Below are 17,466 nucleotides of genomic sequence, written 5' to 3'. Positions count from 1 at the left end.
CTTCCCATTAATCTGTAATCCTTAGAAATGTTTAAAACCCTTAAATCTCCTGCCTTCCAATGTTATAAGCCTTTTCTTTTTAGATACTCCATCTCTGTTCCTTATGTGTCTTTGGACTAGACTCCTCATTTCTGCAGACTCTTTTGAAGTCTAGCAATCTGCTTAACACTGGGCAAAGGACACCTATTATTCCATATGAGGTCTCATAAGGGCTCTGTCACATATCAAAACGGTGATCAGGACTTCAACTCTTTGAAAATGTAATTTTGTTTTTGTTTCCTGTGAACGCATCTTTCAGCCCTTAGGAAAATTTGATTTCCAGGACTCTAAATACAGATTGATTATTTTTATACCAGAAAGAATATGTTTTGATATTTTGCTTTCAATACCTTGATCTGCTCTAGAAATACTGAAATATTTCTGTCTTACTCTTTTATCCAATATTTATGGAAGTACATTGAACTGTGAGTTGTTAGGCATCTGACAATATTTGCTTGTCTGTAAAATATTATTCATACTTGTATGGCACAAAGGCTGTACAATTCTTGTTTGTATGCACAGTGCTTAAAAAGGCAATTCAGAAAGGTCCTTTGAAAAACCAAAGCATATTTTGCCCATGTCTGTTACGTGCCTATTTCTGCCACTTAATGCAGTTCCTTTTTTCATTTTTTTTGTCAGGAGTGACTCTGAGATCTGAGTGTTTGTTTTCTGTTTTCTTGTAGCAGCCATTAGGGATGTACGACAGAATAAATGATCTCAATCTCTAAATAATGTATTTCATAATCCTGCAGTGTTTGAGACTAGTGATCCGAAAACTTTGGACTTGGAGGCCATAGGAAAAAAAATGTAGATCATGTCTCTCCCTTTTTCTTCTCACAGGAGCTTCCCCCTCCTCTGTCTTCCCCGGTGGTAGATTTTAGTCTTGATCCAAAGAAGCACTGTAAAACTATGATCAAGAAATATTTATTAATCTGCTCCCTTGTTTGTGCTTGCTGGGGATAAAAGGAGCAAGGTGGATCAAGGGTGATTCGTATGGTAAGCAGCTGTAGTACTGAACCAAATTAATCCACCTGTTGTTAAAAGTACTTTGGAGCTTTTGCTTTCTAGCTTTCATGCTACACATAGTCACTGTTTAATCTTCTGAATGATTTGTGATGTACTAGAGTTTATTGCTCTGAGCTCTGCACAAATGCAGAAGGGTTTTTCATATATACATTGCTTAAATTATGTGTATACTGATAACAGGTTTTGTGATGTTGTATTTTATTACTGACCCTTTGGAGAAAATTATATTCCTCAAATTAGCGTGAAAACCAGTTTCCTGGGCACTGCGGCAGTATAATTTCCGCTTTCATTTGCCCTGACCTTCTCTATGGAAGAAGTTTACCTGGCTCCCAGATTCGATCACGCCTTAGTCTTGTTTCTAACCATCTACTGTGACACTGGAATTTGCGTTTCTTTCTTCCCTAGGATACACTTCCATCTTGTTCAGGGAATAGGTTACTAGCATGTGTTTGAATGAGAACGATGCGTTATTACACTTAACTTGCACCACAGCCAATTTGATCTGCTTCCAGGTGGTGGAGCAGAACCCACTTGTTCATCCTAGGATCTTGACAAAAGCTTTGGACTGGTGGCACTGAGGACAAAGTTTCCCTGCTGGAAGAAGGGATGGTGCCCCCCTGTGAAACTGTTATCTGACACAGTGCCCAGATTCTTCAGTGCAAATCTGAACTGTTGATTTCAGTGCAATTATTCTGAATTATATATGGAGGTATCGACAATACTGGAATGCTTCTAGCTATGTATTTTTTAAAGCATTTTGAAATATACTTGCATTCTTCAAGTTATAACTTTATTACTATTCAGTATGATTTTCAAAGATGACTTTTTATTGTCTCCACTCAATAAAAACTAACCTAGACTCTATACTATGTGCAAATTGTTACTGCATGCAACAGAAGTGCCACTGTGTTTAAAAAAAAAAAAAAAAAATTTAAATGTTGTGAATACATATATTAATCTTATGAATACTACATTTGCTTTGTTTTTATTCAGCTAGCAAACTGTTCCTTTTTCCAGCACAACTGTGATTCTGGAGATCTTTGCCTGAACAGACAGCAACATGATCTATGTGGGGGCAGGCTGGGAAATGAGCGGGGAGTGTATTCCTCCTGTCAGTAAGGCAGCAGGTCTTTTATCTTTCAAATTGCCTACAGAATTGATCAGAGGAACTTAAAAAACCGTTATCCAGCTTCTGGGCAAGGATATTCATTGCTTATTTATTTATTTTGTAATAAAATAGTACTGGTTGTTCTCATATAGTGTGTATGATTCATAAATATGTTGTAAAATATATCTGTAGCATATCACAGAGTCCTTTAGAATATTCTGTGAAAATTCTTATTTTTAGTTCATAGCACTTTAAGAACATTTAGATCCTTCATTTTCTTGACATTTTTAAATAGAACATTTTTTCGCCTACAGAAGTAAGTTTACACCATCATCACAGTATTATAGCTTGTTTAAAAATACATACAGCACTAATAGTAATTGCAAGCAAGCTATATACTTGAGCAGGGTTTTGTTTGTAAATTTACATGTTTTTTACTTTTTAAAACACTTACTTACATTAATATTGCAGCCAACACTTTGTTAGAAAATATTACATATATATGCTACTCACAATAGAACTGTCATTTTTCTATAACATAATAATACAGGCTATGAAAATAGAAACACACCATTGTATGGTTGGTTAAAAATAATCACAAGCCTAGTTAAAAAGGTGTGTTAGGCTTGCTCTTTCCTTGATAACTTAGGTCCCGTTCTGTGTCATGACGAATGTCCTTAATCCACTTACAGCTGGAATGCCACTGGCACCTCTCAGCACTGAACCTTATGCAAGAGAAGCATCGACTTACAATCTTCTAGCAAATTTAGGGCTTGATCCTGCATGCTTCTGCACAAAACTGTTGCATGAAGACATGAAGAGTTCTTCAGCTAAAGGCTTTCAGGATCAGGCTACTACTTTCTGAAAATGTGTGAATCTGATTTACCTAGGACTCCAGTTGCATTTCGGAATCCTCAGATGGGTAGTTGGGTCAGTGCAAGATAACATAGCTCCATTGTTTTGTTTTGTTTTGTTTTTTCTTTCTCCCCCATCTGTGCTCGTTTGAGCTCACCAAAATCTGACCCTTTGCCTTCCACAGGTCAGTGGATTTTTGACAGTGCTGGAGCAACAGATTTCAGGGTACTGTTCTAGTAATACAGCAGAGATTAAAAATACATGGATTTTACCTTGCACAAATGAGACTAAATATATAAATATATATATATATGTATAATAAAGCTGTAAGAAATCTCCAAACTGCTAACAATTCTTATAAATGAGATAAAACAAGGATATGTTTGCTTGGAAATTTCATAGTTGCCATTCTTTTATTATTTTCATTTTCTGATAATGCAAGGCTATCCCATGTTGGATCCATTTTTCATGAAATAAGTTCAGACGTGCTTTGAAAAATGCTCTTTTCGTGGTCTTTCTGATACTCCTCTTGTGCTTTCTGCAGTTTTTTACCTCTTAGTTTCCACTTGTGAAAACAGTAGGTTACTAGGGATGTCATTATCAAAGAGAAAATAATAATCAGCACTATTATCAGTGCAATAGTAGATGAGAGGGACCCCTCTAGCTGCTTAGTTTCAGTGTCTCTCGTTGTGTTTAGTTTAGTCAAGTTGTCATATTCTGTTGAGGCCAAAAGTGCGGGTACAGGAACTTGTTTGAATTTGGGCCTCATTGGGATTCAATAGTTGTTCTTACTCGGTAAAAATTTCGGAAGAAGCAAGAGCTGCGATTCCCTGTGTCATTCGTAAGATGTTCTTTTCCTCGAGTTCTCCAGGCATAGGTGAGGCTCAGAAGCTTTGTTTGTTCATGAAGCCACGTAGCATAGGAATAACAGGATAAGTCACCAAGTTTACGATGCAGGTCATCTATATCCAAACAGTGTATAAGCCAGAAACCTGTGTGTTCTGTGGCCCTCTATCTAGAGGGGGGAAAAAAAGCTGTTTAGCTGACTGGCAATTTGATTCTTTGTTTTCTTGAACGGATAATTGAAGAAAATCAAATCATTTTTTCCAGTAACAGTGTGGTGGCAGGGCTCATCCTCAGGCTTAAAACAAAAACGAGCACTGCAGTAAATGTGGTTTATATCTTATGAATTTGTTCAGTGAGAGTTTTTTCTTCCCCCAAGTATTCCCAGAAGAGCATGAAATCAAAGGCAGATTTTTTTATCGAGGGGCAGGCTTGGTTTTGCTAACATCATAGGCATTAACAAAATCAGCTACAAAACAAGATCTCTCATTTTGATGAAGGGTTTTTATTTTCCCCTCTTCTTTGATACTTGCTCTCAGACTTGACTTGTCTGCAGAAGATTTTGGTTTGGGGTTTTTGTCCTTGTTATGCTGGAGTTCAGGAGGTGTCCTCACTGATTGCAAATCTGGAGTCTGGAAAAATGACCTAGGTGAAAAATAACATAGATTTATTTAAGAGGTGAGGTCCCCTTAAGGCATATGAGCCTTAGAATTTAAAAACTTTATTTTCTTATAATTCTGATAGAATTTCAAATACATTTAAGTCATTTGGTTTTGATATGCTGTGTATATGCTTGGTGTGACAAATCCTATAAAAATTTACTCGTCTGAGCAGTTCTGCTGAAGTTAAAAGAGCTGGTCTTGGGAAGGAGGAGAGCTGGTGTGAGGAGGGGTTTGCATTATCTGCCCCCCAGGTGTCATCTTGGAGTTAGATGTCATGAGGAGCAATGGCTGGGCTGTTCTTGGTGGTTCCTGCTTACAGTCAGGACAATAGGATTTGGCCCTAGGATATTTTAGTTTGAGGAGCTTTAAACATTTTCAGAGCTATTTATTTTTAATGACAGATTGCTCCAGTCCCCCTCCACCCTACTCCCAAATGCTTTGAGGCCAAAATTAGGTTCCAGAGATCTTGTAGCATAGCTGCTTGTTCTGAGATGCGCCGCTTAATAGGATGCGATTGTGGTTCATCCTTCTTAGGGAAATCTGTGGTTCATCCCACTCAGGCTAGCAGAGAATTGAGGATTTCTTTAATTAACAGCACTTTCAAGCCATTCTTGTTTGTAATAAAGACTGTTTACTCTAGATTAGCATTCTGTTGATGTTAAAAGATGTAAATGAGCAGTTCTTGCCAGTTTGGAACAATATGTTCACATAGTCAAAAATAAATGTTTATTTTAAAGAAAGTTTAAAAGCCAGATTTTACTGTAGTTTAGGACAAAAAGTGTGTTTATAAAGCTGATTGAAAGTTTATTTCATATAAGAAAATAACGGGTGCAACACACTACATCTTTGATGAATGTTGCACTACTCGCAAGGGGCATATCAGGAAGTTATGAGCAATAGAATATTTTAATGCTTCTTGGCTGAGTATTCAGCAGCTTTCTCTAGTAGCCTAAGAAAAGAAATGGGAATAAAAGTATTTTACATACATTAAATAACTGCACTTCTGACTTATGGAGTGGCTGAGTGTCCACCAGCCATGTGAAGGTCCAAGAGGGTGGAATGTGTCAGCACTTCTGAAAATCAGATCTTGTCATACTTGCCTGAAATTGTATCTCATCTCATATGTATCCACACCTATCAGTTTCCTATGAGGAAGATGTAAAATTATTGGGCACTGTACTGTAGCTGCTGTACGGTACTGTTCCAAGAAGGTAAATGGAGGTTATTTTCACAGTCAGTTCAAGTGGGCATACTTTCAAAAACAAAATAGGAATGCTTTTAAATTCTAAATCTCCAGAGTATTGCTTGCGCTGATACTGCATCTTAGGGTATAAGGAGGAGACTGCTTTTATGGATAAATCCCTGTCCTACAAAACAGGATATCCGAGGGTTCAGTTCATGGCTCTGCCACAAACTTTCTGAATGACTACGGCCAAACTACTCAGCATGGTGGGTAACATGGTAGTGCTGCCACCTTTTTATAGTCTGCCTTGCTCAAAAGCAAGGGCAAAGCACGCTTCTTCCAATTTTCTGGTACTGCCATGTTTTTCATCCAGTGAGGGCTCTACTGACATTCAAAGCCTTTAGACTCTGCAATAATGGTGTGTTGTAAAACCAGAAAAACAGACGAAAGAAAAATCAGCTCTCATCCATTCTATGCGTTGCTGCATTTTCCGTCGTACACGTAAGAACCAAAAAGAGATGGAAAGTAGGAGTCCTTTCAAGCCAACGCAGAAGAGTCACGCTGCCCAAGCTGGGTCTGAGCTCAGTAACTAGCTGTTCCAAAATTGTCATCTGATTTGAACAATGCCTGAAAAATAGTCATGGTCTCTTATGTCTGGTGTCTCATATCTCTATTACCTGCTGCTGCTCGTCCATGTGAGCACAAATGATACTGCCTAGGGAAATCTGGAGTATATTAAGAGTGACTACATGGCCCTGGGGGTAACGGTTATGGGCATGGGGTCCCATGCGTTTTTTTCCCTTGATTCTCCTGGAAAGGGGAAGGGACTTGAAGAGAAGTGGATGGATCCTGCAAATCAGCAACTGGTTGCATAGCTGGATGTGAGCAACAGGGATTTGTTTTTTTACTGCCATGGGACCCTCTTTGAGGACTTAGAACTATTAGGGAGAGCCGGGATCCACCTGATCAAGTGGAAGAAAAGCACCTTTGCCAACAGGCTGGCCAACTTGGTAAGGAGAGCTTTAAATTAGGAACTACGTGGGAGCTAGATGACGAGCCACAAGCAAGTGAGGAATTGGTGGACTGGATTGGCAAGGCTGGGGGCCTGCTTGAAGTGTGTGGCACACAAATAAGCACCGTGCCGAGAAGACAGCTTTATGAGAGAATCTCATATGTTTTCTGTGAAATCAGGACCAACTGGGTGCCCGTCTGAAGTGCCTGTACTTTAATGAACACAGCATGGGGAACAAACAGGAGGAGTTAGAGGTCTGCATGCTGTTGCAGAGCTATGATCTCATTGGATTCGCAGAGACGTGGCGGGATACCTCAAATGACTGCTGTCATGGATGGATACAGACTCCTTAGGAGGAGCAGACCCAGAAGGCAAGGAGGAGTTGCCCTTTATGTAAGAGAGCAGTGGGCATACGTGGAGCTCTGCCTAGGGACGAATGATGTAGTCAGTTGAGAGTTTATAGGGTAGGATTGGAGGGCGGGTCAATATAGGCGGTGTTGTGGATGTCTGCTACAGACTACCTGATCGAGAAGAATTGACTGAAGCCTTCCTTGGACAAGAGAAGGGAGCCTCTTGTTCACAGGCCCAGGTCCTTTTGGGGGCTTTAACCTTCACATATCTCCTGGAAGGGCAACACAGCAGGGCACAAACAATTCGGGTTTCTGGAGCGCGTTCATCAACTTCCTGATGCAAGTGATTGAGGAGCTGATGAGGGAAGGTGATCTGCTGGGCCTCCTGCTTACAAACAGGGAAGACTGGTCAGGAACGTTAAGGTCGAGGACAGCCTTGGCTGCAGTGACCAAGAGGAGGTGGAGTTCAGGATCCTGAGAGGAGGGGACAAGGCAAATAGCAAGATTACAACCCTGGGCTTCAGGAGAACAGATTTTGGCCTGTTCAGGGACCTGCTTGGAAGAATCTCATGGAGGACAGTCCTGGAGAGAAGAAGGGTCCAGGAGAGCTGGTTGATTTTTCAAGGGTCACCTCCTCTAAACTCAAGAATTGTCCATCCTGATGTGCAGGAAATCAAGTGAAGGTGACAGGAGGCCTGAATGGGTGAACAAGGAGCTCCTAACAAAACTCAAACATAAAAAGGAAGCATACAAGAGGTGGAAGCATGGACAGGTGACCCAGGAGGCATATAGAGACCCTGTCCAAGCATGGAGGTTGGGGTTAGGTAAACCAAAGCCCATCTGGAGGTGAACCCAGAAAGGAACATAAAGGGTAACAAGAAAGATTTTTATAGGAGTATCAGCAGCGAGAGAAAGACTAGAGAAAACATGGGCCTGGTGCTGAAAGGGGCAGGGGTCTTCATGACAAAGGACCTGGAAGAGGTCAAGGCATTCAGTGCCTTTTTCAGCTTGGTCTTTACTGGTAAGATTTGCTTGCAGCAGCTCCAGGCCCCTGAGACAAGTGGGGAAGTTTCGAGCGATGAAGACTTTCCCTTGGTACAGGAGGATCAAGCTGGGGAACAATTTAAACCAAGTGAACATACACCAATCCATGGGATCTGATGGGAAGCACTCACGAGTGCTGAGGGAGCTGGGCGATGTCTTTGCAAGGCAACTCTTGATAATTTTTGAAAGGTTTTGATGTTTGGGAGAGGTTCCTGAGGACTGGAAGTAAACAAACATCACTCCTGTCTTCAAGAAGGGCAAGCAGGTGGATCTGGGGAACTATAGTACAGTCAGCCCCACCTCAATCCCTGGGAAGATGATGGAGCAAATCCTCCTGGCAACCATTTCTAAACATATTAAGGACAAAAAGGTAATTGGGGATAGTTGGCATGTATTTACAAAGGGGGAAAATATACTTGACCAGCCTGGTAGCCGCCTGTGGTGAAATGACTAGCCTGGTGAATGAAGGGAGAGCAGTGGATGTTGTTTATCTTGACTTCAATGAGGCTTTTGACACTGTCTCCAATAGCATCCTCATAGACCAACTAATGAAGTATGGACTAGATTAATGGACAGTGAGGTGGACTGAAAACTGGCTGAACTGCTGGGCTCAAAGTGTTGTGATCGGCAGCACAAAGTCTGGCTGGAGGCCAGTCACTAGTGGAGCACCTCAGGGATCAATACCACAGTCAATGCTGTTTATCATCTTCATGAACGACCTAGGTGATGAGACAGAGTTGCAGATGATACAGAGTTGGGAGGAGTGGCTGATACGCCAGAGGGCTGTGCTGCCATTCAGAGGGACCTTGACAGGCTGGCGAGTTGGGCGGAGAGGAACCTCATGAAGTTCAACAAAGGGAAGTATGAAGTCCTGCACCTGGGGAGGAATAACCTCATGCAGCAATGTAGGCTGGGGGCTGACTGGCTGGAAAGCAGCTTTGCAGAAAAGCACCTGTGGCTCCTGGCAGGCAACAAGTTGAACATAAGCCAGCAATGCATCCTTTCAGCAGAGAAGGCCAACGGCATCCTGGGCTGCATTAGAAAGCACGTAGCTAGCAGGTCGAGGGAGGGGATTACTCCCCTCTACTCAGCACTGGTGAGACCGCAGTAGCAGTGGTCATATCAGCAGATGCTGCAACGTCCTACTGATATTTCAGTTTCTGAGAAAGAATTGGACCTTATGCTTAAATTTGGCTAAGTCTTTTTATATCATCTTTAATCACTGTATTGAGTGCACACTCATGCACACACAAAGTATACCTTTCAAGCTGACTCAGATTCCGTCTACTGAAGTCTCAATGTCAACACATTCTCAGGAGGAAAGTTTCCATTAGAAAAAACAACAACATTCTTCAATATCCATGCCCTAATTTAATTTAAACAGTAGGGAATAAATATTTCTTACATTGTTTGATTGTTCTTGTGTGAGTCATAAGTCTTTAGTGTATTTTGTCTGAGCATTATGAACATGTGAGCTGGTATCTCAGGAATATACACATTTAATTCCCATTAACATTTAATAAATGTATTAGACTGAATGGTTCAGGTATTTACAAAAATAATTCGGGTGATTTTTGGTCTGAAAATACTGATTTGTTGGAACAAACTTTGCAGAAAGCATATTAATATATTGGGAAGCTCAACACATTTCTCAACTTTTTAATGAAATTGGTGTAATGTTTGATACTTACTTAAGAGTAGGCAATTGACGTAATATATGTCCTCATCTAGAGATGTGTTTTGCTACCCTGGCTCATATTTTTGTATATTTCTATAGTAGTAAGCTAATACATGAAGTAAAATTTAACTTAGTGTAAGCTATTGGGGACAACATCTGCACTTGTTTAATAATGTCCTTAGGACAGGCATTGTCTTTGCTTTTTGTTCTTCAAGTTTGACCTCTGTGCCTCTCAGTAGAGTACTCCAGTGAAGTAGAGACAAATAGATTTTTGAGTTTTTTGTCTGAGTTTTGAGGGTTTAAAGGAAGAAGAGAAAGTTTGATATAATTTATATGAGAGGAAAAAAAGAAGCTCCAAAACACAGTAACAAGAATTAGTGTCTCAAAACAGGTTACTGGCATCTGATCAAATGCTGAATTACTGGAAAGAAGTAAGAATGTTAATGAGCAGCTCCTTGATTTCCCTGAGACCTCTACCTTTTTATAAAAAAACTGTAAGCAAATTTGGCCTACTGTATTTTTGTGACTTAGTGATAATAATATTAAGGTTAGTATTAAAAAGAACAATGACAACTTGTACTGAATCCTTAAAAAACCAAAATGCTGGGTGGAAAACTGGACTTTATATCTAGAGTTTTAGTTGCCTATGCTTTTTTGCTTGGGTAACTCTGTTTTCTGATTCTTTGTCTCAGTTAAAGGAAGGACTGAGTTCTGTGAATGTCTGAAATTTCCAGCCTCACTGGAAGGATGAGGGCCAGAAATCACAGGTTAAGTACTGCAGTTTTGTTGTTTTAATATGAAGTTCATTGTACATACACTGCCTTTAGGTTAACTCACACTTCCCTTCTTTTGACTGCTTGATTTTATCCATTCAGGAAGAATGGTTGCCAGGAACATAGAAACCAGCAGCGAGTGAGAAAATTGTGTGGATGATACTGTTTTCAAGTGAACACAAAAACGTTCCAAAGCAAAGACCACTGACCTGAAACTATATCCTACTCCTTGTGAATCAATATCAAAAATCGCTTTGATTTCAGTATGGAGCAGAATCCTGGATCTCTAGCTTGTGTGCGTCTCTTTCATGTATTCACAGAGACTGATACACGCACTGCATTTTCAAATCAAATGTAGAATTACTTGTAGCGTTTATATCATCTTAAATACGTATTGGCTTTTAAATATATTTCCAGGCTTTCTTTCTGCCTTCAGCTTGCTTGTAAATTTCCCTGATGCCGTTTAAATGCATCTTCTGTTTTTATTGCTTTGGAGAAGAATGTGCCCACTTCTTCTATATTTGCATCTTTTTGATGTAGACTTTTGTATGAAATGTATCTGTCATGTTGTAAACTTGATATGTAAATGATTCTTTTTCTCCTCTAGAGCTAGTGTAGCAAGACATTTGCTAATACACTCGTGCACAAAATTGCAGATGAAAGCCAGAGTGGGAGTGAGAGCAAGCGAAAGGGGGACAAGGAGGGGGGAGGGAAAGGGCAAAAAAATGGGGGAGGGAGAGAAGGGAGGAAAGTATTCAAGAAGCACATAGTGAGGTCCGTCAGTCTTGCTACCTGTTTTTCACTGTATCTTCTATAAACTCTTGTGTAAGAACCAACGGCCAGATTTTAAGAGTATTTCAAAGATGTAGTTAGGACCACCATAGCCATTTTCAAAAATGCCCGTACATACTACAGGCAGATTTATTTTCATCTTTGGGTGCTTAAAATACTTTTGGGAATCTTAAGGTTCCCAAATTCTAAAGCGCTCCTCAGCTTCCAGCTGAGAGCCAGCTAGGCTTCATACTTCCCAGGCAGTTGTGTGTACTTTGAAGGTATTAAATAGTAAACATCTGGATATTACAGAACTGCAGTGTCCCTCGAATATGTTTGTAATGACAACAGGTTTGTAGGTGTTAAACTTGGTATTTATCTGAGGAGCCCTAAAATCAAATGACTTGTTTTTACCTTTGCTTTCCTAATTGTTAGCCTCAAATAAAAACAAAAAATTGATCTATATTAGATTTTTTACACTTAATCACACCTTAGAAACTTAATTTGCCTGTAATCCTTGCTATGATGTCCGGTGACATAACAAGCAACTTAAATGAAGATTTAAGCAAGTCAATTAGTCTTTTAATTAAGTCTATAAAATTCAGGTCTTACTCTCTCAGAATGCTTTACCCTATTTTTATCCTAATGAACCAGAAAAGCCTGCTTTTAGCAGTGGTTCAGCCTGTTCTGTCTTCATTATACTCTGGAAATATGAGTTTTCTAAGCTGTCTGGTGGTTTTGCTTTGAGGTTTTCTCCTCCCTTTTGCAAGAGCAGGAAAAGACTGCAGGTTTTGGAATTGTTTGTAGTAGGTCATTCCAGCATTGATCCAGTATATAAGTCAACAGAAGGTCCAATCTTGTTTCTATAAAAGGAACAATATCCCATGGTTTCCTGAATCAGGATGGGACCAGGAATGTCCTGATTCTTTTAAAAACTGTAGTAGGCTCAGGTAATTTTGGAGGACAGACTGAATATGATAAAAGCAAGGAATATTAGAGCAGAACCTGATACCAACTCTGCCCTGAGAAATGCTGTGGAAAGCAGCTTCTGTTGTTTCAGATGGAAGTTGATGGTTTTGCTTTTATGTTCCAGAACTGCTACTGTGGGTATGTCTGTCTGTGATTTGTGTTAACCATAAATGTAATACGCTATTTCTGTGGGCTTTGGTTTGTACAGGAGCTATGTGGAGCTACTTCTGTTTTTTAAGGTTTTAATTTAAATTAAGTAACTCCTGAAGTAAGGACGATTGAAGCAACAGACCTGTTGTTTTGTAGGCTCTCTCTGAAACTGTTATTCATCCCATTAATTTTAAGGTGACTTCTTATGACATATTAATTTGCTGTAAGTGTGATTTTTATAAACACCAGCAGCTTCTTAGGCATGGTTATAGCCTTCTTGTAACTGCGTGTTTTGGTAAGTGTTATCTTTTGTGCATACACAGTACAAATACTTCTGGAAGTTGCTGGTGCCTATTTCCAGGAATGAACTACAAGTAAATCATGTTATAGATTAAGTACTTGATGATTTCTGTACTCAGACCAGTGCTACTGAAATGTACCTGTGTGATAAGTGTTTTAATCTTCTTGTCTATATCTTGGTGTGGAGAGAGCTGATCATCCTGATCAATGAAATCTTCGTATAACATTTTTTGCAGTAGCTTTGAAATTCTAGATTAAATGCTCCTAATAAATGTGCTGACTGAGGCTTATGGATGCTGTAATAAAATATGTTAGGGAAAGACATCAAGTCTTACCTCTTTCATCTGGGGAAGGTTTGTTTTTTTTTTTTTTTTAATTTGGAGAACAGTGCTACTTCAAAGTGTTATTCTCTAAACATTTGAACAGACCTGTTCCTTTATGATGTTCTCTTTGAAATAAGCTTTGCTGCATTTTAAAAATTATGTTGACATTTCTTTTCTCAAAACATCCCACAGTACTCCTCTTCTCAGAGGCTGGATCTTACAGATAAGCCATGGTTTGTTTTTCCTGCTACAGAAGCAATCACATATGATCAGCTAAAAAATGTATCCCGTAAAAAGTGGATCCTTTTTTCCCTTTGGAAATTGTCTTTCACGGTTGACTTTTTGCTAATTTAGTTCATATTCTTTTCCTTTTGCAATTCTTTTCCAGCATTCTACGCGGTTCTTCCCACATCCCTTTCAAAATCAGGGGCAATTACCTCCTGCAATTACAGAGGCAGCCTATGAACTTTTCCATTTATCTATATTTTAGATGTTATTCTGTGAAAACCCAGCTCCTGAAGTGCAAGCAATTCCCTTTCTCAACTGATGCTTAAAATCAGTCAATGACTTTTCCATTTGCCTCTTTCTAAGATCAGTTTGTCCTAATGCTCCGTATTACATTTTTTTTGGAGTCAGAGCGAGTACTTACCAGTCCAGATACAAGTGGATTGTTTTAATCATTCTCTTGAATTACAGGATAAATGAAAACTGAAAGCTGTTTGGAGTTGAATTCAAATGAACAAAACAAAACCCTAAGAAGCAGGATCTTCACAAAATAAGATCTTAAGAAAGTCGGTGTCCTTTTCATTAAATTCTCGTTTTTTTTGTAGGTGAGGGAAGGTTCTGGTTCAGGGCTAATTAGCTGTGAAAGGGAAATGGACAAATGAGATCTCTGTTCTTATCCCTCTCCCTTTTTAAATCTCTCCTCTCCTTTTTTTCTCCTTCCCTACTGCTAGTGAGGGATGTAATTACGGGTGGGACGCTTTGCAGCCTTCCTCTTGGATCTAACATTTGCCAAGATTGAAAATTCTGCAGGGATAACATTTTTTTAAACATGCCAACGAGCAAAAAGATTGTTTGAATATTCAAGTGTTCGTCCAACTCATTTAAAAAGAAACTCTTCTCCTTCCAGCCAGTGTGCTTATTCTTGATGAATAGTTCCAGCCTAGGACTACAATACATTCAGTACTCAGGGAATTTCACCCTCAAAATTGTGCAAGGAAAATAAGTTAGAGGGTGGGAGGAATCAGGGGACATAGCGGGGGAGTGATGAATGTCATTTTAGATGCAGCTACTTTGTGTCTTTACATTTCTGGAATAAGACCATATTTATTTCCCCACAACATGGACCAGGGACAGTCTGGGTCTAATTTGAGAGTTCTGGCTAAGTAGCAAACATCTTTCCTCCCCACTGCCCTCTTCTCCTCTCTCCTAGTCTTAATGCAGAAGTACTTTGTCTTTGGCATAGGAAGAACTTGTGTGCAGTAAGCTGGTGCCTATACTGAACCTAAAGTACTAGGCAGTGTGGGAGAAGGGGATTGAAGACTTACTTCCCTTAGGCACTGTGCCTACTAGTGAGGGTTGACTTTCCTTTTAAGTTGTGTTCCAAAAAAGGAAGAGGTTATGTGAAATGCATTACGGATCAATTAATATGTTAGAGATCTGTGGGTTACATGGTATGTTGCCTGTGCATTGCTTTAGCAACGCATGCAAGGGAACGCTTGGGCATATGGAAGACACATTGCCTTCTGCCATTTGTAGGATGAAGGATTCAGTCTACATATATATGTAGCAAGACCTACTGACCAGGTGTATGTATGGAAGGGGAAGAGGTGTGCTACTTTGGTGGGTGGTCATGGGGAACAAGTAAAGTGGATAATGGAAGGGGAAAAGCTTGTGTGGAGAAAAGGGACGGGTGAGCGGTATGTGGGACCCCTGTGGGGATGGAAAAGATGCACAGTGTGGGGAGTATGGGTGTGTGGTGCACCTTTGTGCTGTGCAGGAGCGCGCTGCGAGGCTTTGTGCAGAGCGAGTGCATGGTGGGTGGCTGTAGGGGAAGCTGCTGGGTGGAAGATGGTCGTGCCCGTTACTGCGGAGCTGGGCAGTGCACAGGGAGCCCCATGAGGGGCACCAGGGCAGCGCTATGCCGGGGTGGGCAGCCCAGCTCTAGCTGCCGCGGGCCAGCTGGGGTTGGGCCGGGCCGCACCAGCCCCGCACACCGGGTCCTGTGCCGCCCGGTGCAGTGGCAGCCCCGCACGCCGGTAGTGTGCCGTGCAACCCGGTGCAGTGGCAGCCCCGCATGGCGGTATCGTGCCATGCCACCCAGTGCAGTGTCAACCCCGCTCGCCAGTACAGTGCCGTGCCGTGCTGCCCGGTGCAATGACAGCCCTGCGTGCCAGTATCGTGCTGTCCCGCCCGGTGCAGAGGCAGCCCCGCATGGCAGTACCGTGCCGTGCTGTGCCGTGCTGTCCGGTGCAGTGGCAGCCCCACACAGCAGTACTGTGCTGTGCCGTGCAGTGGCAGCCCCGCATGCCAGTACCGTGCCGTACTGTGCCGTACTGCCCGGTGCAGTGGCAGCCCCACACAGCAGTACTGTGCTGTGCCGTGCAGTGGCAGCCCCACATGCTGGTACCGTGTCGTGCTGTGTCGCCCGGTGCAGTGGCAGCCCCGCACGCCGGTACCATGCCGTGCCGTGCCGCACGGTGCAGTGGCAGTCCCGCACGCCAGTACCGTGCTGTGCTGCCTGGTGCAGTGGCAGCCCCGCACGCCGGTACCATGCCGTGCTGTGCCGTGCTGCCCGGTGCAGTGGCAGCCCCGCATGGCGGTGCCGTGCCGCCCATTGCCGTGCCGCCCGGTACAGTGGCAGTCCCGCACGCCGCTACTGTGCCGTGCCGCCCGGTGCAGTGGCAGCCCCGCACGGCGGTCGGTACCGTGCCGTGCGGCGCCAGACTGCAGCGCGGGCAGCGCTGGGGGTGCGCCCTGCCCTGTGGGCCCCCGCCTGCCCGGCCGGACAAAGGCACGACTTGCGCAGGCGGCTTCCGATGCTCGGGCTTTGCCCTGCCAGCCTCTACGCCGGGAGCACTTTGTCGGGAATTCAACTCGTTAGGCAGATTCCCTCTGAAAGGAGCACAAAGTGCCGTTTGCCCTTTGCGCAGCAGGGGACGGAAAGGAGGCTTTTGATTCTTTTTTTTTTTAATTTTTATTTTTTAATTGCGACCGCTACCTCCTCCTTCCACCACTTCCTAACGAGCCTCCGGTTCTGCACAAAGGATTCATCATAACCATGCAGCACTCACCTCCTCCGGCCACATCTTCCTCAGCCCGCTGGGCTACTTTCAAAAGGGGAGGCTGCTCGGGGGTGGCAAGACTGAGAGCCCACGGCGAAGCCTGGTCTTGGAGGTAGCCTGATACCTTGTTAACTGCCCGGTCTCGTCCCCCTTTGGTCTTTAAAACCGAGAGGCGGATAATGCTGAACAGGCGCCTTATTTGTGCTGCAGACTTGGGGAGGGCGGAATAGCTGCACACACCAGCCACCTCAGCAGCACTCACTGATCCCAGCCAAATTTTTCAACTTTATTTAGGGGGAAGAATAGATCACATGGGGAGCTTCACCAAACTGGGAGGAGCATGTTAGTGCAGAATCAGGTCACTAACATAAAAGCCCAGGAGTTAGTCACAGACACAAAGATTAATAGTGTTAGCATAATCCAGGCATAAAAAGCAGGCTGAGACAAAGGCAGGAGATGCTTATGGGAATTAAAAGCGTCTGTTTTCCTCCCTTATCTGTGTCATTAGGCAGGGTGATCTCCTGCTCTTTTTATCAGGTGAGTTTTCCTTAATGAGGAAGAAATAGAGTAGAATGTAAAATAAACGTTTTCAGCTTCCAAGTGGTTTTGAGCACATTCTTCTTGACTGTCAATCTAGGATTGCTTTTTTTTTTTTTTTTTTAATTATTTCAAATGCTTGGTCTGTCTCTCTGTATCCTGCTTCATTGCATCAATTCAGTCCTGGATAAATAGATGCTATAGACCTGTTCCAAAACATACCCATGGCCACATAAAATAATCTAGGTTGAATAATAGTCTCTGACTGCAATCTTTAATTTGCATCTCTTACTCACACAAAGGCAAGAAAGCTGCTGGCTGATCTTTTATTGTCCCACTGGCTGAGAAATCATCTTAGAATTAAGTTTCTACAGCGCTTTTTTCTGATCCCTGTGCTTCATTCATTAATAGATGGCAAAGCTCCCAACAGGAGCATAGGTAGAACAAAAGCTGTCCATGAGTGCAGAACTGATTACTGCCAGGACCGCAGCGAGGTTCTTAGGATACCTTTGTTTCTTTAATCATCAACTGCATTCAAAAAGCCTGGGATGGATTT

At 42.1% G+C, this 17,466-nt stretch overlaps 1 protein-coding gene and 1 long non-coding RNA gene across 5 annotated transcripts in view; one reads left to right on the top strand and one right to left on the bottom strand.

The window, feature by feature from the left end:
* C11H8orf48 (chromosome 11 C8orf48 homolog) overlaps positions 1 to 10,983 on the top strand; it is a 29,905-nt gene extending 18,922 nt beyond the window's left edge. For 2 of the 4 annotated variants that reach the window (XM_068957081.1, XM_068957080.1), the window contains exon 8: positions 880 to 1,877. In XM_068957081.1, coding sequence (XP_068813182.1) covers positions 880 to 920 — 41 coding nt within the window. In that variant the 3' untranslated portion in view covers positions 921 to 1,877. Of the gene's footprint in view, positions 1 to 879; positions 1,878 to 10,492; positions 10,568 to 10,675 lie in introns of those variants that run through there. The other 2 variants (XM_068957079.1, XM_009685412.2) reach the window with 2 other exon arrangements.
* LOC104150907 (uncharacterized) lies at positions 3,087 to 16,638 on the bottom strand. The gene is made up of 2 exons (XR_695684.2): positions 16,383 to 16,638; positions 3,087 to 4,516 (listed from the first exon to the last, which is right to left on the bottom strand). It is a non-coding gene; the product is annotated as an uncharacterized lncRNA (long non-coding RNA).
* Between the last annotated feature and the right edge of the window lie 828 nt (positions 16,639 to 17,466).

Source organism: Struthio camelus, chromosome 11 (assembly GCF_040807025.1).
Source record: "Struthio camelus isolate bStrCam1 chromosome 11, bStrCam1.hap1, whole genome shotgun sequence".
Taxonomy (NCBI): Eukaryota; Metazoa; Chordata; class Aves; order Struthioniformes; family Struthionidae; genus Struthio; species Struthio camelus.
This window is presented reverse-complemented; position numbering and strand designations above follow the sequence as displayed.